The 23110-nt window shown below is 40.5% G+C and overlaps 1 protein-coding gene across 16 annotated transcripts in view; it reads right to left on the bottom strand.

The window, feature by feature from the left end:
- The window catches only part of LOC129718288 (neurobeachin), a 233908-nt gene that overhangs the window by 25282 nt on the left and 185516 nt on the right, over nucleotides 1–23110 (bottom strand). For 8 of the 16 annotated variants that reach the window (XM_055668902.1, XM_055668904.1, XM_055668906.1 and 5 more), the window contains exons 16-17: nucleotides 5484–6203; nucleotides 4642–4751 (exon numbers count right to left, since the gene is read on the bottom strand). In XM_055668902.1, the coding sequence (XP_055524877.1) occupies nucleotides 4642–4751; nucleotides 5484–6203 (830 nt within the window). The remainder of the gene's footprint in view (nucleotides 1–4641; nucleotides 4752–5483; nucleotides 6204–23110) is intronic. The other 8 variants (XM_055668911.1, XM_055668912.1, XM_055668913.1 and 5 more) reach the window with 2 other exon arrangements.

The following is a 23110-nucleotide window of genomic DNA, read 5'->3' as shown; positions in this document are numbered from 1 at the left end:
TAAGGCAAGGCAAGGTAAACAAAATTCATTTTCTCAATTAAAACCAACTTCAAAACAAAATTCTCCAAGCGTACCAGTGACGCATAGTTTACCTACTCCTTTGCATACCCGTTTAACTTATGCACAGGTTACAGGTAGTTCGAACATTATACCGCCTAGTGTTGGTAGTTCGAAAATGACCGTTAATATGGGTAAGCAAAACACGCTAGAAAATAATTGTACACCTATTACTCCAGCTAATATTGCTGCCGAAAATATTTTTTCTAATGTCAACTGCCTGGGGCCTATTACGGCAGGTAAACTTTCTTTTTTGCAACAGGCAATGTTCGATCTTATGAACGCCATGTTGCAGGCAAAATCAATGTTTGAAGCCATTCAAATAGGCACAAATTTTACTATTAAAATTGTTTCTAATTTAAAATTTAGCAATGATTTTAAATAAAACAATTAAAATATTAAATTGGAATGCTCGCTCATTGAAGGCCAATGAGAATGAGCTTTTTAATTTTTTAACAGTAAATAATGTGCATATTGCAATTATTACTGAAACATTTTTGAAACCTAACATAAAATTAAAATATGATCCCAATTACGTGGTTCATAGATATGATAGGATTCAGGGTTCCGGCGGTGGAGTTGCAATTGTTATTCATCGCCGAATCAAACATCGTGCTCTTCCCCATCTTGAGACGAAAGTTATTGAAACTTTGGGAATTGAAGTTCAAACTGAACTTGGGATTTTATTTATTGCCGCAGCATATTTACCATTTCAATGCACACGCGAGCTCAAAAATTATTTTAAAGGTGATTTACAAAAACTCACCAGAAATCGTTCGAAATTTTTCATAATCGGCGATTTTAACGCTAAACATCGTTCATGGAATAATTCTCAAAGTAATTCCAATGGCAAAATTTTATTCAATGATTGTTCTTCAGGATACTATTCTATTTTGTCTCCGAATAGTCCTACATGCTTTTCTTCTGTAAGAAACCCTTCAACAATTGATTTGGTGCTAACAGATCAAAGTCATGTATGCAGTGATTTGATCACACATGCTGACTTTGATTCTGACCATCTTCCAATAACTTTTTCTTTATCACATGAATCAGTTTTAAACCCTATGAGCTCTGTTTTTAATTATAACAAGGCTAATTGGGAAAGATACAAAACTCATATTGAGAGAAATTTCAATAATGAGCTTGATTTGCAAAACGAAGTGAATATTGATTCCGCTTTGGAAGCATTAAAATGTGCAATTGTTGATGCCAGGAATTATTCTGTTCCAAAGGCTCAAGTGAAATTTGATTCATCAATAATTGACGAAAATCTTCAACTTCTAATTCGTTTGAAAAATGTCCGCAGACGTCAATATTAACGTTCTCGTGACCCTGTTTTTAAAACTATTTATAAAGATTTACAGAAAGAGATTAAACATAGATTTACTCTTCTGAGAAATCAAAATTTTGAGACTAAAGTTGGAAAATTGAAACCATATTCAAAACCATTTTTGAAGCTGTCGAAGAATCTTAAGAAACCTTCAAAGCCTATTCCAGTTTTAAAAGATGGTGAACGTTTTGTTGTATCCAATGAACAAAAGGCTCAAAGACTTGCTCAGCAGTTTGAGAGTGTTCATAACTCAAATTTGAATTTTGTGAGTCCAATTGAAAATGAAGTCACACGTCAATTTGATTTAATTTCTTCCCAGAATTTTTTACCTGCAGAAATAATTGAAACTAACTTGATTGAGATTAAATCAATTATTAAAAATTTCAAAAATATGAAAGCACCTGGTGACGATGGAATCTTTAATATACTAATCAAACATCTCCCTGAGAGCACAATGGAATTTTTAGTGAAAATTTTCAATTGCTGCTTCAAAATTGCATATTTTCCCAAATTATGGAAAAATGCAAAAATTACTCCCATTTTAAAACCGGATAAGAACCCAGCTGAAGTTTCAAGTTATCGACCAATCAGTTTGCTTTCTTCAATAAGTAAACTGTTTGAGAGAATTATTCTTAACAAAATGATGTCACACATCAACGAAAATTCAATTTTTGCAAATGAACAGTTTGGATTTCGCCATGGGCATTCCACAACTCATCAATTGCTCAGAGTTACTAATATGATACGAGCTAACAAATCTGAAGGTTATTCCACTGGAGCTGCTCTTTTAGACATAGAAAAAGCATTCGACAGTGTTTGGCATAAAGGTTTGATTGCGAAATTGCAAACTTTTAATTTTCCAATTTTCCTAATCAAAATTTTAAAAAATTATCTTACTGATCGAACTCTGCAGGTTGTTTATGAGAATTCAAAATCTGATAGATTTCCTGTCAGAGCAGGTGTACCTCAAGGTTCAGTCTTGGGTCCAGTCCTGTACAACATATTCACTTCAGATCTTCCTGATTTGCCTCCAGGATGCACAAAGTCATTGTTCTGCGATGACACAAGCATTTCCGTAAAAGGAAAAAGTCTTCGTGTCATATGCAGTCGATTGCAGAAAAGTTTAGATATTTTTTCTTCCTACTTGCAAAAGTGGAAAATCTCTCCCAATGCTTCTAAAACTCAAATGATAATTTTTCCGCATAAGCCTAGGGCTTCTTTCCTCAAGCCAAACAATAATCACGTTGTCAAGATGAATGGGGTTATTTTAAGTTGGTCCGACAAGGTTAAGTACTTGGGACTAATTTATGATAAAAAACTTATTTTCAAAGAGCACATTGAGAGTATACAAGCCAAGTGCATCAAATATACGAGATGTTTATATCCTCTCATTAACAGGAATTCTAAACTTTGTTTAAAGAACAAACTTTTGATTTACAAACAAATTTTTAGACCAGCAATGCTTTATGCTGTACCGATCTGGTCAAGTAGCTGTTCAACAAGGAAGAAAACGCTCCAAAGGATTCAGAATAAAATTCTGAAAATGATTTTGAAGCGTCCTCCTTGGTTTGGTACACTCGAATTACATAGACTTACTGGTGTTGAACCATTAGAAGCTATGTCAAATAAAATTATTAACAATTTTCGACAAAAATCGTTGCAATCCTCAATTGCTACGATAAGCTCTCTTTATAGCCAATAAGTTAGCAATTAAGTTAGTTGTAAGTTTACTTCCCCTTTTCTGACAAGTAGGTTTAAATCCCTACGAATGATAAGTCCTAATTGCGAAAGCAAACAAATCCTAACAATTAAAATTACAAATTTCTAACAGTGTTGAGAAGTCACCATTTGTGATTGGACACACATACTCATTATTTACTAATATTTATCATAAATACTTAAGCTACTAACAAATCCCCCCTTAAAAAAAAAAAAACAATAATGCCAAAATCGCCTAGCCAAAATATCCTGAATTTCATATCCTGCAATTGTAGGATCCAAATTAGTTTTAAATGCGAAGTTCTAAGATTCAAAAATTCTTGCATTTTGAAAATTTGGTATTAAAAGATGTGAAATTTCAATGAATTGAAGAAAAAAAAAGTTTAGATTTGAAACACATCACATTGAATAGCTTGGTTCACAGATTGCGAAGTTATGATGAGTAGTTAAGATCGATGAGTACCTATATATTCTTTTTGATGATATTTACAAAATATCTGGTAGAACAATAAGCACTTAGATGCTGAATTCTGGATTATTTTCTCTTTTGACCTTCCGGTCCTTCAGAAGAGTTCTACATTCTGGAAGTTATAGATTGCAGGATGACGAAATGTTGAGGCTTTGGGATTGAAGAATTCGAACATTTTTGAATTATGTAATTACACGAGGGCAGAAAGGGATTTTTGAATGGGACCAGAAAATCCAGTCTCCTTAGTTTTAAATTAAAAAAATCTGAAATTTCATCGCGTGGCTCTAATGTTATAAAATCCTTGAAAAAGATGAAATTTTGGATTTCCACAAGAAATAAGGCGAATAGAATGGCAGGAATGAACTTAGGACTTCAGTGTGATAATCTTTAGTATATAGATTTAAGATTGTAAAATTTGATAGTTTCGTGATTCTAACCTCTTGGCAGATTTGGCGGGCCTTACAAGTTACAGTAACTTGTATTTGCATTATAATATTTGGAAACCTTCGAATTTTATCCTGCTAGGTTTTTTTATTTCAAGGCGATGATATTTCGGGAATTTTATTTCTTATTTTTAACGGCTGTATATTTTGAAGTGGAATTATTTCAATAAATTAAAAGTTTTAGGATAATTTATTTTGAATTAGAAACTTCCAGCGTGATAATGATTTAAATGAAGAGATTTGGGATTTAGAATACGATAGTTTTTCGAAAAAAATTCTCCTACTTTACAGTTTTTATTAGTAATGGATTTGATCGATTTTTTCTGTATATTTCCAATGAAGTCATGACGCGAGTTTCATGCCTCAAACCCTGGTTAATTTTTTCATGCAAATCAAATAACTTAGCTCAAGAAACATTCCTGATACTGACTACTAAATAACAACCTAAAAATAATTCATAAAACATCGAGAGCAGAATGTAACAACATCCAACGACTGAGCAACAAAGTATGTTAAAGTATCATCCAATCAAACATTACAAAATAACAATTTAATGTTCGAAATCTACCGCTCACGAGATGGCGCCAAAATTAAAGTCTCTTTTCTTTTTTCACAAAACTTACCTTGATCGACAGTGGACCACTGGAGTGGGAATCGTTATCCGCAATCACGGAGGAATTGTTCTCATCCACTACGATCACCTCATAGTCTCCATCCTGTAGCGATCGGTTTCCTGTACACAAACGAAAGTTCGGTTCAATATCAAAAATAGACAAAAAAGCACTATTAGTGACCCCATAAAGAACAGCAGTTCTAAATTGAAAACCTATGATTTTTTTACGAAAAAAGATAATTCTAAGTAAAAAAACTAAAACGAAAAATTCGCTAAGGTGCGAGTGTGCAAGTGTGGGTGTGTATGTGTGCGTCAAGCAATCCAGCGATGGGGTTTTTCGCCAGTGGTGGTGATGGTGATAACGATGGCTTAGGTGTGCGTGGCATCCAATCCAATTCAAAGGATCAACCAAAGAAGGAGGGCTTGCTAAAGCCACCAAAGAATTCTGGGAAAAAATAAGGCGAAAAACAAACGCAACCAAACGGAAAGTCAACCAACAACAACGCAGAAAACGGAAACTTCGTTCACAACGAATAAAAAAAATGAAAACATGACGAGAGACGCTAATGAAACGTAACAAGAAAAAAACGTGGTTCCAAAAGTAGGTTGTGTGCATTCCAGTTTGACTCTTTAATTTTATCTCCCCTTTTTTACAGGTGGAGAACGAGGGGGAGCAGGCGGACGGATTGGGGGACTGGTTTCGGGACTAAAACTAACCACAGAACGTGTGTTTGTCAACGTCAACAAAACTCAAACAGAAACACAGAAACAGAAAACTGGAATTTGAATATTTGTTTTTCTTTTGTAAATTGTTCACAAGTACAGAACAGTGCCCAGAACAGAACACGATACCTGTCATACCGTTACAATGATAAACATGACTATCACCGTTATTTAATCCTTTCCCCAGTTTGACCGCTGCCGCCGCGACCGCCGCCGACGGATGACCGATCAGGCCATTGTTCAGTGTTCGGCTACCGGCCCGTAGATGGCTCTGGTTGTACTGACCGACAGCGATGCCAGGGTTGAGCGCCGTCAGAGAATTGTTATTGACCAGATTATTATGTTGCGATTGTCTAATCTGTTGCTGTTGCTGCTGCTGTTGATGCAGATGATGATGCCCCTTCGAACCGGTTGGCGTTCCGCCGTAACAGTTGACCATTTCGGTCTGGTAGCCATTGCTGGTATTACCGTTGTACATTCCGACCGGTGAAATCATCGGTCCGTTTAGGGTGTGGGAAACAGCACCCATTAGGCTATTGTTATTGTTCGTACCGTGCATCAGCCCCGACGAGGAAGACGACGAAGTCGTCTGCGAGGACGAAGAGGTGATCGTGTTGTTGCTGCCATGATGCATCAGCTGCAGGTTGGCGGAGTTCGGAACCGAACCGAGGGTTAGCGACGAGGACATGTGCGACGGTGCGGTCGGTCCTGAGGCTCCAGCGGCAGCGGCTGCTGCAGCCGCTAGTGACGACGAAGAAGACGTCGATTGGTGGTTCGGATGCGAACCAGGCAGAAACTGCGGATATACGTGGTGTGACCATTGCGGGAACAGGGGACGGTTGCTCGAGTCTGCGTTTGTTTGATTTTTTTTTCGCGTGTTTGTGTGTGTTTGTGTATATCAGGTGTGTGCGTGTCGGTTTGTGTGTTCGAACAACGAGTTTTAAACCATTTTTTTTGGTTTCCCAATCGTCGCGTTAAAATTACCAGTTATGACGAATAATTTTTTTTTTGCATATTTCATTTTTTTGAGTGGTGATAGAGAACAAGCACGCGCAGCATGAGAAAAACAAATGTCGAAGAAAATGTTTGCAGAAAAAAGAAAAGGGAAGAAAAGAGAGGGGTTGGCATTTATTTTTCGATCGGCTAGCTGTTTTTTGAGGGTTTTGTAGTAGTAATGAGCGCTCATTTTAGAGAGATAGAAAAGGGGGAAGCGGAACACAGAGCGACAGCGACAAACACGCATGGAACGAATAAACACAATATGGACTCTGGTGTAGAAACCAACAGAAGCGAAAACACTAACAAAGTAGACAAAAAAAAAACGCAGAAGAAAAACAAAACGAACAAATAGAAAATGATTCCCCGAGTGAGTGCGAGCGCTGTTTGTGGTGAGGAGTAACGCAATCCATCGGTAATTGATAGTAGAAACTTTGCTCAGTCGTACCTCAAGGAAGCAGAGTAAGGTTTGTTTCGTTTAGGTTATACAGAAAAGTTGGCTTCAATTGGAGTACAATGATATTATGTAAATAATTCTTTCCCAAGTGAACTGAAAGTAGTCGAAATCTTAAATTTAGATTTAAATTATGTAAACTCATTAACGCTTATAGAATGTACGAACTCTTCTTATTCTAAAAATTCTTTAAATCCTTAAAAATCTTTTCAAGTTTTTCCCTGGCTCGAGGAGCGTTTTAAAGCATTTTAAAGTGAAAGCCGCTCTAATCAACAAATGCAGACCCTCAGCAATGACCGGTCACAGATCTGACATCGACCTATCCTCGAGAACCCCGTAGGACGAAGAAGTAAAGTCTCCAAAAACATCTTACTTTTTGTCTTCCAACATCTGAGATTTCGTTGTAATTAGTAATAAGCAAGTCCTTAATCTAGCCTGTGGGGATAGAGGAAGAGTCTTCTAACGTTCTAGCCAAGACAAGTACAATTTTTATTCGTACTGGTCAAGACCCTGCCTGAGCAATTTCTCCATTTTGATTTGACTGGAACTATGGTTGATCCAGGCGTGCTTGGAACCGGACACAATTATAGAGAGTGAACGATATTATTTTTAGGAGAAATAACTTTCCCAATAGTTTACTTCTCCAAAACACCATGCCGGTCTTCGTAGATCGCGGGTTAGAGTTCTGTCTGGATGAGAAAATTTTACTTTAAGTCACACCTTCTGTTCTTGTTCATTTTTCGCATACGCGTAAAATTACATAAATTTCCCACTTCACTAAACTGACTTGCTGAGCACTTTAAAGTTGCTTTTTTGTTTGCAATTGCTGCACAAGGTCGAATAGATACTCCGGAGGACAGCTTTTACTGTGGAGTATTCCGAGTTACAGAAGAGCACGTTTCGAGCGCAATTCGAAAGCTGTAACTCTCCGCTTCTCCATGACCAGACGAGATCAATGATGAAAATTGCTCGAACCCCTCTCGTCAAGCTGTTCCGTCGCAATCATTCGGACGCAGTTATGCATTTGCTCAATTAGGCATACACTACATGGACTTCGTGTGAATCATACTTCTACGAAAGCTGAATAACTTTGTGGAATGCCGCAAGGGAGTAATTTGAGCCAACTTTTGTTTTCACTCTTCATTAACGTCGTTGCCGTATAGATGACGTGAAAATCTTCAATCATTTTTAATTTTGAACTTTTCTATCTGTTCTTTTTTGTTTTTGTTTGAGAAAGGCCGCTTACCGGCCTTCCGAAGAAACTTTCTGATGATGCCTGAACACGAGCGTTGTATGGCATTTACGTTGACTCTTGGTGCTACCAACCAACTGTTTTCAGTTCGTTCCTAACCAGATATATTTGCACCAAGGGAACTCCAAATCCCAAAGAAATCTTTGATTGGACAACACTGAGGTAGATTCGTTGGGTTAGCTATTTGAAGTACAAATGGTGTCGAAAGGTTGTTCAAAAACGTTTGTGTTTCTTTGACCTTAAAACGTAAAGAAACGGAATCATAATGTTGTTCAAACATTCGTTGTGGTTTTTGTTTTTATTGATAGCCAAACCACTAGGCTTGAACCACGATTTGACAAAAAAAAGTTCTTTTCTGTCCACTACTCTGGCCTATCTCCCACTACCTTGCTGGCGGATTATAATTGAGGTTTACAATAGAAACCGGAAGATTTTCACTTTCAAAATGGTTGTGAACTGTACAATGCGGAAAGCTCCTTGTTTCGACGCCATCTTAAACACAACTGGGCATGCATGAACTAAACAAAAATACTGGGATAAAGAGGAGAGAGAGACCATTCATATACATACTCTCATTTTCCTCTGAGTGTGTTTGTTGTGGAATAAGAGAGCCTTAAAAAATTCCAAATTTTTAGTTGTCACTACCGGAACAACCTAGATGTCTCGAAAGAACTCCTAGTGGGGACATTTACATTTTCCAATAAAAATACAATCTATCTTCAGGATAGTATGTGCTGACTGGCTCTTGAGATGAAATCCTCGTAGTGTGACCGGAATGTAAGCAGTAATCGAAATTACGCGTTGGAGTCCTTGCCCAGACGAGCTGTACGAGAGGGAATTGGTTGTAGCTTTCTGCTGAAGATGAAAACGTAACATTTATCTACGCATGGACATTTCGGTGCTCCAACCACTTAAGGCATCAAGCAACTTCTGTAGCTACAGGCAGTCACCAAGGCAAGCTACAGTCATGAAAATGTTCACCTCGTCCGTAAAGAGGAGCCGTGTACCTTGCGGTAAAATAGCAGCAACGTTGTTGATGAAGAAAACACAAGTGGGCTTAGATTGTTTCCTTGCGGCACTCCAGAAGAAGTAGTATGATCGAAATTTCCTCAGTTTATCCAGTTTATCCGGCTTTCAAAAACATATGTCATGATCTACACGATCAAACGCTGCCTTGAGTTATAGGCCTTAAGGCCATTTCTTGGACCGTTTTCAATTCAATTTGAAATAAATTGATTTTTTTCTAAGCATCATGGATCACGGTTTGATAGAGTATGGTAAAATCATTATAAATCTAAAAAGTTTCAATCCATTTTGAAGAACATTTCTTTTTACTTTCTTTTTCCTATCTCCAGCGGCGCGTTGTAGCCAGTTTGATCAAAATTCGGAATTTTTGTTTTTTACCTTAAAAGTTTTTTCAGTCACTTCAAGCTAAATATAGGATTATTTTATGTTTGATGGCTTTAAAGGTGGTTTTCAAGCTAGTCACGTTTAATTTGGTATGCCTTTAAGATTCCATCATCTTTTTTTTCTTCTTTATTTGAGATATATATTTGCTCATATTATACTCCACACTGGTTTTGGTAATTTGTATTAAAATCTCAGTTTCAGTTAGTCCTATCTTTTTGAACCGTTTCTTAGACAGCATTGGAATGAATATTTGTTTAGTTTTCTGCTCCCTGATAGCGTGTTTAACCTTTTCTGTTTTAAAAGTGTTTTACCCAGGTCAATTTGACATTATTTTCTTTTTTGTGTAGAGTCCCACGTAGGACTACGTTGACTACCAGGACTTGTGATCGAGAAAGGACCACACGGAATCACTTTTAATAACCGATTGATTTAATTAACGACAAATACCTTAACGCTAGCCCTGAAGTGAATCCGCGAGAGACAATTTCCCCTCGCGAATCCACCATTTATCCTTGTTACCCTAATGGCCTTTCCTCGGCCTTTCTCTATTTTAGTACATTAATTCGTGGGTTCAACCCCACTTAGTCTAATTCTACCGAGAGCGGTAAGCCGTGCGCTTTGCCGCTCCGTCGTGTTTGTGAACAACACCGGTAACACACCCTCGCACATGCGGCGACAAGTTACCAGCCCATCAAGTACCGTGTTGCGGGCTCTTGTTTAATTAATTGTGCTTACGTGTGGCGGTTTTCGTCATCCAAGCCAAGCGGAAGACGTAGCTTCAACTGTAAGCAAGTTCTGACCTATTTTTAAGCAAAGCTGGAGGCTGTGTCAACATACGAAGAATCCGGTAGAGAACCGGCTTATTTCCGGGTTTCAAATATGCCACCTAATGTGACTGAACCCTGTGTCGAGCTACACCTTTAAGTACCGCGGGTTAGTTATATGTTTGCTATAGCTATTGCTATCTCAAATCTAGTCTACCATCGCAGTGGTACATATATGCTTATCGAACTACTCCTACGTGGTATGTAGCTGCTGAATATACCGCATCCCGTATATACGTTCGGGCATGACTTTCTTCAGAGCGTCGCCTTCGCTCGCGCTGCTGCATTGTTGTAGCGCGTATCATACATCTTGCGGGCGGAGTGAGATGGGCGGCGAGCGTCAGGTCAGCGGGGCTTTCACTATCTGAACATAATTTTTAAATAAATTCTTTTTCGTTATTTTTGCATTTTTATCTTTTTGAGATTGTTTTCAGTTGCTAAATTTAGCATTTTTTTCAAAGGGTTTTCTTGTCTTTCAAATGAATTCTGGTATATTTATTTTTTCGTTTTCTCTGTCCTGTTGAAAAGATTTTATCCTATAGGTTTCTTAAAACGGTCTTTTGTTTATTAAGCTAGGTTTTGGATCATTTTGGTTTCAATCACAAATCAATTCAAGTTTTTCGGTTTGGATTTTCTAAGGGGCAAGCCACATTCCACGGGGAATGTGGCAAATATAAAAAAAAATAAAAAGATGGTTAAAATCCATTACTGTATATTATTTTGTCAATCTTTCTGGGTCGTCTTGTGACCTGGTGGTTAAGGGCGCTAGGGGCTATGATCCCATGATCAATATTCGTGATCGTTTCTTTCTGTTATGAATATTTTCATCCTTAGATATACAACTCAGCTCTCTGATTAGAAGAAAATACTGAAGAGAAGATTCAGATTTTTTTTCGGATTTGAAAAGTAATGATAGAAATGTGGTTCCGTAGTTTGCAAACACTCTAGCGCTATATAGGACGCTGATACTCCCGGTGGCCCTTTACGGATATGAAGCATGGACGCTGAATGAAGCTGATCGACGTAAAGTTCTGCGGTCGATACTTGGCGGTAAATTGGAAGATGGAGTGTGGCGCAGACGCATTAATTACGAGTTGTATCAGGTATCTTTCTATATTTATTCTCAATTTTCAGCACGAATGCGAAAGTAACACTGCTATCGATTTTTTTTCGAAAAAAAAAATTACAGAAATTATTATAAATGTTCTGCAAATGAAGTTTTTCACACGAATTTTGGAATTGACACGGTTTTTTTACGCGCTACGTACCCCCCGCGTAAAAAAAACTTTAGTGTTTTCAGAGTGTTTCCTGGCATTTTACTATATCCGTATTTTTGTCTTCTCTTGATTGTAGGAAAAAAATTCTAACTTCTTCTGCCATATTAAGCTAACTTTCGGATCATTTTCATTTTGAGTCTGTTTTGTTCTGTAGTTCAAATAATAGACCATTTTTTTACCTTTTGTATACTCTGAATGCGTTCAAACTAAACTTTGTTCGTTTTCTGCTTGTTTCTAAATCCAGATTAGGATCGCAGCTTTTGTGGCGAGACATTTTTAGGCGAATTTCCAGCAAAGTTTGGAATCATTTTTGTTTTTAGTCCCTTCCATTTTTGGAACCATTTCGAGCCGAATTTGGAATCAATTATTATCCTGCACATTGCTGTCTCTGAGATGTGGTTTTCAGAAACTTTCGCCTGAGTTTTGATGGGATCATTTTCATTTGGTTTAAAATTACTAAATAGAAATTACCACACAATTATCAATTAGTTTTTTGTTAGTAAAAAGTATACCGTCTTTTCTAGTTCATTTCACTCGTGCCTTCTAGATTTGTTATTTTAGCATTTTGACCTGTTTGGTATTCATTTATTAATTGACCGTTTTCATTTTACGATTTGAACCTTACACCATTTATCATTCTCTCTTGATTTGTTCTCATCTGGTTTTTTCGTGTGATTTTCAGTTATTTTAGGCTAAGCTCACGATTATATATTTTCCTTTTTGGTATTTTAGAAGTGATTTATAGTTACCTAATTTGGGAAATACTTCTAGTTTATTGTTTCGTATTTTTAAATGCGATTGATTTCAAATGCTAAATTTAAGTTGGTTAAATGTTTTTATCTTTTTAGTTTAAACTAGTATTACGCTATCTTTCAGAATCCAATTCAGAATCATTCAAAAATAGCTTTTGTCGGCCACTCTAACCCTTCATGATTAATTCGGAATTGCCTGTTTAATATACTACGTTCCAACTCACAACACAATACACAACACAATAGTTTTCGGTATAAAGAAGATCACCTTACGAGGCGATATCCGATCATTTGAAGTTGTCTTAATTTGGTCAAAGGTCCAGTATTCTTGCATGCGCGGTGTTACATTGTCAAACTGAATAAGTTTGAATCGCATTATGAACATCGTGACGGATGTAATGAACATATAGGCGGGACACTTGTTCTAAAGAACCCGACACTCGAAATCAGCGCATCGTTTACCAAAACGAACCCTGCTGTATACCTTTCCCTTTCTCCAACATCCCAGTGAATTCTCGTGGAAGTGCAGAGATGTTCTCGGCTTCCAATTAAGCAAGTATCACGTCAACATTTTCCTCTACAAACTCTTTCTTTGACCTACATTGTACCTGCTGGTATTGCCTTATATAAAGATTAAGGTCACCAGTTTTTACACATTGAGTCCCAACATCTGTTGGTTCTCTGTGTAATTAGAGTTGATTTGCCAATAACGGAGTACCAACCGCGGCCGGTCAATCATGCTCCTGCTCATGCTCATGATCTCTTTTTGAGTTTTATGTCTTATTTTGAGCTTAAATTGAAATAATGTGGATGTTTTTTATCTTTACTCTGAGAAATCGACTTCTTGTACACGAAAATCTACTCAAACTGCCCGACGTTTCGGCCGTTTTTGGTGGTCTTTTTCAAGGAAAATTCAGAAGTGTCGTATTTGTCTAAAAAGTTTAGTCTGTTTCTAGTAGAAAGCCTTGGGTGCTACATTCCGTATCGGAACTCGACCTTCTCTTTATTTATACCAAGACTTCGAAGTCAACTGTTTAGTGTACAGGACAATTGCGGGGCTAGCGCTACGATCCTACTGACACTAACAGCCTTTCCCGAGCCGAAACTCGAACTCAAGACGACTGGAATGTTAGGCCAGCGTCGTACCTCGAGACCGTCTGGGAAAACATTGTTTCTAGTAGAAATCAAGTTTAATTTTCGTCTGCATCTGGTCTGGAGTTGGTCTGTACTGGTGGACTTGATCTAAAACCAGTTCAAATCGTACCCAGATTTATTCTGATTCTGGCCTGGAACTGGTTTTGATTTGGTATGGATCTGTTCTAAAAATGGGTGAAATCTGGTGTAAAACTGGTGGAGAATCCAGTTCGCACTTGAACTAAATTTGATCTGATTTTGGTTTAAGTCTAGTCTGAAATCAACCCAAGACTAATTGGGATTGGAAGCTAATTTAAAAATTGGTTAAAAGTTTCTCTGGATTGATTCGTAACTCGTTTAAATCTGGTCTAGCTATAAGCTGAAACCAGTCTTGTCATATCTTGTCTGAATTCAGATCTGAAAGTAGTACGAGTTTCGTTCATATCTGGTCCGAATGTCTTCAAAATCTAACCAGCATTTTATTTAATTCGGCCTTGATTTGGTATGGAACTTGTCTAAAACTTGTCTTAACCTGGTCTGGATCTGGCCCAGAATTAATTTATTCTGAAATTTGGAATTATCGGGTTCAAACTCTCCAAACAAAGTCTGGATCCGATCTAATTCGTTCTGAACTTGAGGGATTATTTCCTGGAACTAGTCTGTAACTGATTCAAATCTGATGAGAATGTCTCAATATTTGGATTTTTGCTGAAACTGGGTTAAATCCGGTTTTTGCCTGAACAAGAATTCTTCCGGTTTTTTGGTCTGGATGAAACTAGTAAAAATTTAAATCTGTTAGAGTTAGATTCAGTCCGAATTTCGTCTAAATCCGATAAGAATCTGGTAAGAGCCTACATGTAGCCGGAATTCGTTCAAAATTTTTTTCGGTTTTGTGCTGCAGCCTTACATTCATACAAATCTGGTCTGAAAGTAAACCTCTAGTATTATCTGAATGTAGTTGTGGTACGGAATTGCTCTTCAGGTGGCCTGGAGCTGACAAGAAATTAGTCCACAAATAGTCTCATTCAGGTCTGGATTTGATTTGAATCTGTATTTGATCCAATATTAATTCAATCAAAAATTGGATCGAAATCTGATCTGGTCTGAATTTGGGTATGGGTATGATGTGGACCTAGTTGAAAACTTGTTTAAATTTGGTTGGAAACAGGCCTGAATCTCGTCTGGTTTGATAAGAATCAAGTTTACATCCGGTCAGATTTATTCCAGGATCATGGCCTGAAACTTGATGGATGGATCCGAAATTAGTTCGAAACTATGTCGAATTGAAACTGACTTCGGTCTGGAAATGATTTGGATTCTATCTAAAATTCATCTGAATCTGATCTGAAACTTGAATGTAAATCTAGAAATTGGCATAAAATTTGGCCTGAATTCGATGTATTTAGTCTTAAAACTGTATGAATTTACTCTGGATTTCACTTAAAATGTTCGAAACGCTGTTTCTTTGTTCTTAAAGTATGCCATGTTGTGGATATTTGCACGAGTAAAATGATACGAAATATTCACCCAAACTTAGCTGTTGCTTAAAGCGACCTTGGCTTCCATGTCAGTCCAGGGAAGGAAAATATTTTGGATATTCCTTTGTCATGTTTCGGCAGTCCCCACACCCAAAAGTATCCATCATCCTGTTCCTCCATCTTTACCTCACACGATGATCGAACATGATTAGAGTGGACCGGAGGCGTTTCCACGTGGACTTCCAGGAAAAATAGCCATACCTAAGATGTGTCATTCGCGTTTGGGCGAAAACTTTAATATATTTTTCTCGTTCCATCGAAGCGGAAATGAATAAAAAGAGCAGTTGGGTTTACGATTTTCCGATCGAATGACGCTTGATAATTGTGTCTTTTTTCCCGTTATTACTTACAGCTAAATGGCACAAAAATTTGATAAAGTCTCGTTCAAGAACAGACCATCGAAATCGTCTTTGTACAAAACATGTGAAAATAAACACACAAATCGATAACCTTTTCCCCATGTCCTTACCGCCGGCTGTTTTCTTTGTCTGAGAGAAAGCCGTAATAAATTGTATAAACTCATAACCTTCCCCACAAACAGGGCCGGATTTAGACGGTGGGGGGCCCGGGGCAAATTTGTTTGCGAGGCCCTCTTTTCTTAAAACATTTACAGGTAACGTTCTGGATGGTGACGAGCAAAAAAAAATCACAGGAGGGTTGTGTGCAAAGCCACGACCGCAAGGTTGAAGTAGAATACTTTATTTAACCCCTAACCGTATTGCGGCTTGTAACATCAAGCGATTTCGTTTGCTCGCTGCTGCGTGTTGCATCATGTTGCAACTTAGCAGCTGGGAGACGACGAAATTTTGTTCATGCTGATTGATTGAATCGACTTCACATTAGCTCTGCATAGTCGAACTAACTGCTTTTGTGAGGGTGTTCTAATAGGGCAGTTTGTTATTCAAAATCGCTTATGCTGATCACAGCCTTTGCGCTGCCCTTACAGTGGGGGGTTACCTCAATAAAGTTAAAATTATACAACTGCAACAGAATTTGATTGCATCCCGCACAGAATGTCTGCTTGTGTTGATACCAGAAAATTATTAACCTTCAATTACTTGTTTATTTGTCTTCAAAAAGGCATTTTGCGGTTCAAAATCGGTTGCTGATCGCAGCCTTTGAGCTGCCCTAACAATGGGGGAATTAAGATACACGTACAACATGCACTGTGGAAGCTATTTCACATTCAGTGAATTAGACGGGCGCGACAGATTTAAATTGCTAGTATCCAACACAGAACGCTTGCTTGTGTTGTCGTAAATCCAATTCAATGCAATCTTCATGCTGCCCCAACACAGGGGGAATAATGGCAGTCCGGCGACACACGCTGAGAAAAACCGCGCTGCTCCTGAGACGTGGTGACCAACCACAGAGCTAGTGCTGCTGCTAAGGAAGGACGACTGCTGTTGTCGCTGTCTAGAACTATTATGAGCGGCTTCGGCTGAAACTGAGGCTCTTATATAGGCCAAATAGCATGTTTTCAATTGCAAGGTATATGATTCTGTCGACCGTGCTTGGGAAGCAATCATATAACTACCAATCAGAGGTCGAATTTTTCGTTTTAACAAGGCTTGACTATTTCCAATAGTACAATAGTGTGAATAATTGAATTACAATTATCTTATTTTGGGATAAATCTTAGAAGATTTTCCAATCTATTGCTGCAAGAACGAAGAAAATCCATCGAATACTAACCGATTTATTAGCATTTGAAATTGGACATATTTTTCACTTTCTTCGGTTTTAGATTTTCATTTCACATCCCTATGTAGCCGAAATTCCTGAAAGAAGTATTCTACTTCAAAATTGGACAACTACAACAGAATTTGATTGCATCCCGCACAGAATGTCTGCTTGTGTTGATGCCAGAAAATTATTAACCTTCATTTATTTTTTATTTGCCTTGAAAAAAGCATGGTGTGGTTCAAAATCGGTTGCTAATTACAACCTTTGAGCTGCCCTAACATTGGGGGAAATAAGATACACGGACAACATGCACTGTGGAAGCTATTTCACATTCAGTAAATTAAACGGGTGCGACAAATTTAAATTGCTAGGATGCAACACAGAATGCTTGCTTGCGTTGACAAAAATTATTAACTTTCAATGACTTGTTTATTTGCCTTCAAAAAGGCATTTTGATTTCCGAAACTGGATTTCCTGATGGCAATCATCATGCTGCCCCAACACGGGGGGAATAATGGCTGTCTGGCGACACACGCTGAGAAAAACCGCGCTGCTCCTGAGACGTGGTGACCAACCACAGGGCTAGTGCTGCTGCTGAGGAAGGACGACTGCTGTTGTCGCTGTCTGATGCTACGCTATGCCACAGTTGTGGCCGCTATACGCTGGCCTATCCACAGCCAAGCCACAGTTGTGGCCGCTTCCGCTATCGATGGTACCCACTGCTGCTAAGGGAGGACTGCTGTCGTCGCTGTTCAGAACTGTTATGAGCGGCTTGGACTAAAACAGGCTCTTATATAGGGATGAAAATAGGAATGAATTATTTCACGTACGTGGTGGAATGATATAGCGATCATTTGATAAGCTCCACCTCTTTTTTCAGTTTCTAAAGTTTTTCCTCAGTTTCGTAGCACGGATGCACAAAAATGATTTCTTGTCGAGCCGGACCGATAGCACTCTCATTGAAGCAACAAAATAACATGTTTTGTGTCGTGTTGTGCAGCTTGGTTGAAGAAAATGTTCCCGTCCCCATGTCGCATGTAAGCAGATTAGTGCGTTCAGTAGACAGTAGATAGTGTATCCAGCGAATAAACACCGATGGTGCTCTCACACACGCAACGGTTTTAACCCGTATCTTATTGCGGTTTGTAACATCAAGCGATTTCGTTTGCTCGCTGTTGCGTGTTGCATCATGTTGCAACTTGGCAGCTGGGAGATGACGAAATTCTGTTTATGCTGATTGATTGAATCGACTTCATATTAGCTCTGCATAGTCGGACTAACTGCTTTTGTGAAGGCGTACTAACAGGGAAATTTATTATTCAATGTCGGTTATGCTGATCGCAGCCTTTGCGCTGCCCCTACAGTGGGGGGTTTACTAAATAAAGTGAAAGTAAAACTTAGACAACTACAACAGAATTTGATTGCATCCCGCACAGAATGTCTGCTTGTGTTGATGCCAGAAAATTATTAACCTTCAATTATTTTTTATTTGCCTTGAAAAAAGCATGGTGTGGTTCAAAATCGGTTGCTAATTACAACCTTTGAGCTGCCCTAACATTGGGGGAAATAAGATACACGGACAACATGCACTGTGGAAGCTATTTCACATTCAGTAAATTAAACGGGTGCGACAAATTTAAATTGCTAGGATGCAACACAGAATGCTTGCTTGCGTTGACAAAAATTATTAACTTTCAATGACTTGTTTATTTGCCTTCAAAAAGGCATTTTGATTTCCGAAACTGGATTTCCTGATGGCAATCATCATGCTGCCCCAACACGGGGGGAATAATGGCTGTCTGGCGACACACGCTGAGAAAAACCGCGCTGCTCCTGAGACGTGGTGACCAACCACAGGGCTAGTGCTGCTGCTGAGGAAGGACGACTGCTGTTGTCGCTGTCTGATGCTACGCTATGCCACAGTTGTGGCCGCTATACGCTGGCCTATCCACAGCCAAGCCACAGTTGTGGCCGCTTCCGCTATCGATGGTACCCACTGCTGCTAAGGGAGGACTGCTGTCGTCGCTGTTCAGAACTGTTATGAGCGGCTTGGTTGTTTGTTTAAGTTTATCTGTATTTTTATGCTTTTGTAGGGTATAATACATGTTTTTTAAAAGTATAAGTGATTCACATTACTGTTTTCATCTTTGATGTGCGAGTTTTGATTTTTGTTTTACTAAGCTTTCTAATTGTAGAGATTTTGAATTTTGGATTGTCCACTTTGGTGGCGCTTGTTTGAAAGAAAACTACTTAAAACTACTATTTACAGCTTAAAATTACTATTTACAGCTTAGAACTAACTTAACCTACTATGTACAAGCCGCTTATTAAAGCGTATTCTGAATGCTGACATTTATGTACAAATTTGGTTTTGGTTTCTGTTATTCTGGCATCTACTTTTGGAGTAACTGCTTCTTGGTGGAGATCTGTGATCCTGGTGTCATAGGGACAATCGAGGATCATCCGTAAGATTCGGTTTTGCGCAATCTGTATTTTGTTCCTGTGAGTTTGTGCACATGACTCCCACACCGGAGCTGCGTAAAAGACCGCGGGGGCAATTATTTGTTTGTAGACTGCTAGTTTGTTTGTTCTTGAGAGGCGAGATCTGCGACAAATTAGCGGGTATAGTGACCGAACCAAAGCTGAGCACTTAACCAGTGTCCTCTCCACATGCGATCGGAAAAGAAGTTTCTCGTCGAATAGCAGTCCAAGATAGGTAACTTCGGAAGACCACTCAACCCCTGTACCGTTCATAACCACAACGCATGATGGAGGGGGCTTCAGTTTGGGGGATTGTCGATGAAGGAACATTATTGTCTGGGTTTTGGAAGCGTTGATCTTGATTTTCCAGGTGTTAGCATACTCGACAAAGGCGTCTAAGCATCGCTGAAGTTTGTTGGTGATCTCACGAGGCATTCTTCCCTTGACGGCAATTGCAGTGTCATCTGCGAACAGAAAGAGCACGCAGCCATCTCCCAGGGAAGGAATGTCGGAGGTGTAAATGTTGTATAGCAAAGGGCCCAGCAGACTGCCCTGCGGGACCCCTGCTGGGATGGAAAAAGTATTTGATAAACAACCATTCAGCGATACCCTGAACGACCTCTGCCGAAGGTAGCTGCAGATGATTTTCGTCAAATATGATGGAAAGTTGAAGGCACAGAGCTTGTATACCAGACCGTCATGCTAGACATTGTCAAACGCCTTTTCGACGTCCAACAATGCCATGGCTGTGGACTTGGATACAGCCCTGTCCCTTCTGATGTTGTTCATCACCCGCACCAGCTGGTGCGTGGTGGAGTGACCCTTCCTAAACCAAAACTGTTCCGGGAGTAAGATGTTGTTTTCCTCAGCCACCTTCATCATGCGGTTGAGGATCAGTTTTTCAAACAGTTTGCCCAGCGATGAGAGTAGGCTGATCGGACGGTAGCTTGATGCTAACGTCGGATCTTTCCCGGGTTTGCGGATCGGTATGATCTTGGCTATCTTCCAAATGCTTGGATAGTAGTGCAATTCCAAGCATCTGTTGAAGATAGAGCTCAACAACAGGTGAACCCTGTTGCTGAGCTTTTTTAAGACCATATTGAAGACCCCGTCAAACCCAGGAGCCTTCATGTTCTTAGTACTCATCAGCGCTGAGCAAACCTGTTCTGCTGTGATTTTATGTTCTTGAGGAACGGTACAGGGGAAGTTTTCGAGGTCGCGGACGCACTGCTCGACCTGGTCTTCCATTGGACTAGCCATGGTCGAGCCAAGCAAATACGATGAGGCAATGTGATTGCCTACCGCATTTGCTCTCTCGACCGGTGCAACAAGAAGCCTCTCTCCGACCCTGAGGGGAGGAACTGGTTTGGGGTGCGATTTCAGCACTTTGGCTACTTTCCAGAATGGCCTGGAGCGGTCGTCCAAACTTTGGACTAAGCGTCCGAAATTTTCATTCCGGAGTGAGACCATCCTGGAAGCAATTTGCCTATTCAGATCGGTCACCTCGAGCCTAATGTCCAGATCCCTGGTCCTCTGGAACTGGCGTCTACGCACATTCCGCAATCTAATTAGCAGCCGGGTATGGGAATCAATAGCAAGGAACTTACCCCTCACAGGAACACGTCGCACACACGCCTCGTCGGCCACGTTTATGGCTCGTTGGAGACCCTCCAACGCCTGGTCGATGTTTTCCACGCTGTCGAGCGGCGGCGCCTCGTCGATGTTGTTGTCCACCATTCGAGCAAAGCGCTCCCAGTCGACATGATGGTAATCTTTCCGCAGACAGCTGACAGGAGCAACACCGATCCCCACCTCAGCAACGACAGGTTGGTGGTCTGAGCTCAGATCGTTGAGGGCCACTGGTTTGGAGAGCTCGATGTTGGCCAGGAAGAAGTCCAGGGTTGAAGGGTTCCCCGCTGGGGAGATGAAAGTCGGCTCATCCGGAAACTGCACCGTATAAAACCCATGCTGCGAGTGTTCGAAGAGTTGACGACCGTTCAGATTCTGCCGATAATTTCGCCAAGCCTCGTGCCGAGCATTTAGGTCTCCCCCAACGATGAAGCGGGAGTTGGTCCTGGTGATGGTTGCCAGGTCGTTCTTGAACTGCATTGCTGTACCGTTGCTGATACTACACTGGCGAGGACAGTAGACGACGATGAACCGGATGAACCCGGTAGCTGATTTGACCTCCACACTAAGGGCTTCGATGATGGCGGTGTGGATGTGCGGCAAGATGTTGTATTTCATCCCTTTTCTAACGATGATCGCTATACCACCCCCCCTGGAGTTGGTGCGATCGAGACGGATGATGTTGTGATCCGGCAGCCAAAAACTGTCGCCGGACTTTAGGTGGGTCTCTGTGAGTAGACCCACGTCGATGTTGTACTTGCGGAGAAAGTCAGCAAGCTCAATGTTTTTTGCTCTAATAGAGCAAGCGTTCCAGGTGACGATGGAGATGGGTTTAGAATCCATATTGGATAATAAATTTACCGAGCACATGGATTTGCTCGGGCTTGTTGCGACACGCACGGAGGGCATTGGTCATGCTGCTAAAAATTTCTAGCAGCTCATCCGCAGAGTACTTCTCGGACTCAGCGCTCGGTGGTGTTGTTGTGGGTGGACCCCAGTAGCCAGGGGGGGGAGGCGACCGTTGACCGGCTGACCCGCCGGATGGTAAGTGTGGAAGGTCAAGTTGCGTACGCGTACTTGGGTGCCCTGCTTGCTGGGATGAACGCAGAGGAGGAAAATCTTCCGCCCTGAAGACCGGTGGTTTGTCTTTCTTCCTGCTCGGCTGGTTGGTTGACGACGCCTGCTTGCGGATATGTTTGAAGCTCTCCCTTTTCGGGCACTGTCGATCAGAGCTCTGGTGATCACCGCCACAGTTAGCACACTTAAACTGTACCGCACCGGCACCGTCCACAGGGCAATCCGATGTAGAGTGGTCCTTGGCGCAAATGTTGCAACGCGGTTTGATGTTGCAGTTCCGGGTACCGTGACCGAAGTTGAGGCACCTCTGACACTGCGTAACGTCTCGGCGGCCTCCTCGATAGGGCTCCCAACGGATGATAATGGAGAACAAAGAGCGGATGGCTCGCAAAGCGCTCAGTGTAACTGTCCCTTTTGGGAAATGAACCAGAAAGAGGCAGTCCGGGTATTTCCTTTCATTTTCATTCCTGCGTTTGATCGGATAGACAGCAATTGGGGCCAATTTGTACCGATCCTTGATTTCGGCACCGATCAGCTTGGGGTCGAAACCTGGCAAGCCTCTGATGACCACCTTGAAAGGCTTTTCCCCAGGAATGTCGTGGGTGAAGAACTCAGATTTAGAATTTTTCAAAAACTTCGTGGCCTTCTCAAAATCCACCTTCGTGTGGAGCATAACCTTCGTACCGATGCCGCATAACTTATATTCAGCTGCTACGCTCAGCGATGCAAAGTCGCTAATGAGCTTGTTGAGAGGAACGTTTTTCACTACCAGCGGGGGAAGCTTCACTTTCACCGTATTGGGGCTGGCAGAATCCGGAACATCAGTCGGCCCGCCAAAATCTCCAACGTCGCTAGCGTTTGTCACCGTGTCGCAGTCAGCCACACTTTTCGAAGTGCAACTGCTTCCACCTGGTTTCTTCTTTTTACTGCCTACTTCAGCAGCAGAGTTTTGTTTCGCAGGGCTCGAGCCTGCTCTTCTCTTTTTCTTTGACATCACACAGCGATGCAAGCGACGAACTGTCGCACAAAACGGAATAAAATTTTTAACTAACCCGGCTTTTCAGAAATAGAACTGTACTCCTCAACAGTCTGAGAGCGTCGTCTCACACCAAGCGTGAGACGAAGAATGAATAATGTTTTTTATGAGCGGCTTGGACTAAAACAGGCTCTTACATAGGGATGAAAATAGGAATGAATTATTTCACGTACGTGGTGGAATGATATAGCGATCATTTGATAAGCTCCA

Source organism: Wyeomyia smithii, chromosome 1 (assembly GCF_029784165.1).
Source record: "Wyeomyia smithii strain HCP4-BCI-WySm-NY-G18 chromosome 1, ASM2978416v1, whole genome shotgun sequence".
NCBI classification, from domain to species: domain Eukaryota; kingdom Metazoa; phylum Arthropoda; class Insecta; order Diptera; family Culicidae; genus Wyeomyia; species Wyeomyia smithii.
This window is presented reverse-complemented; position numbering and strand designations above follow the sequence as displayed.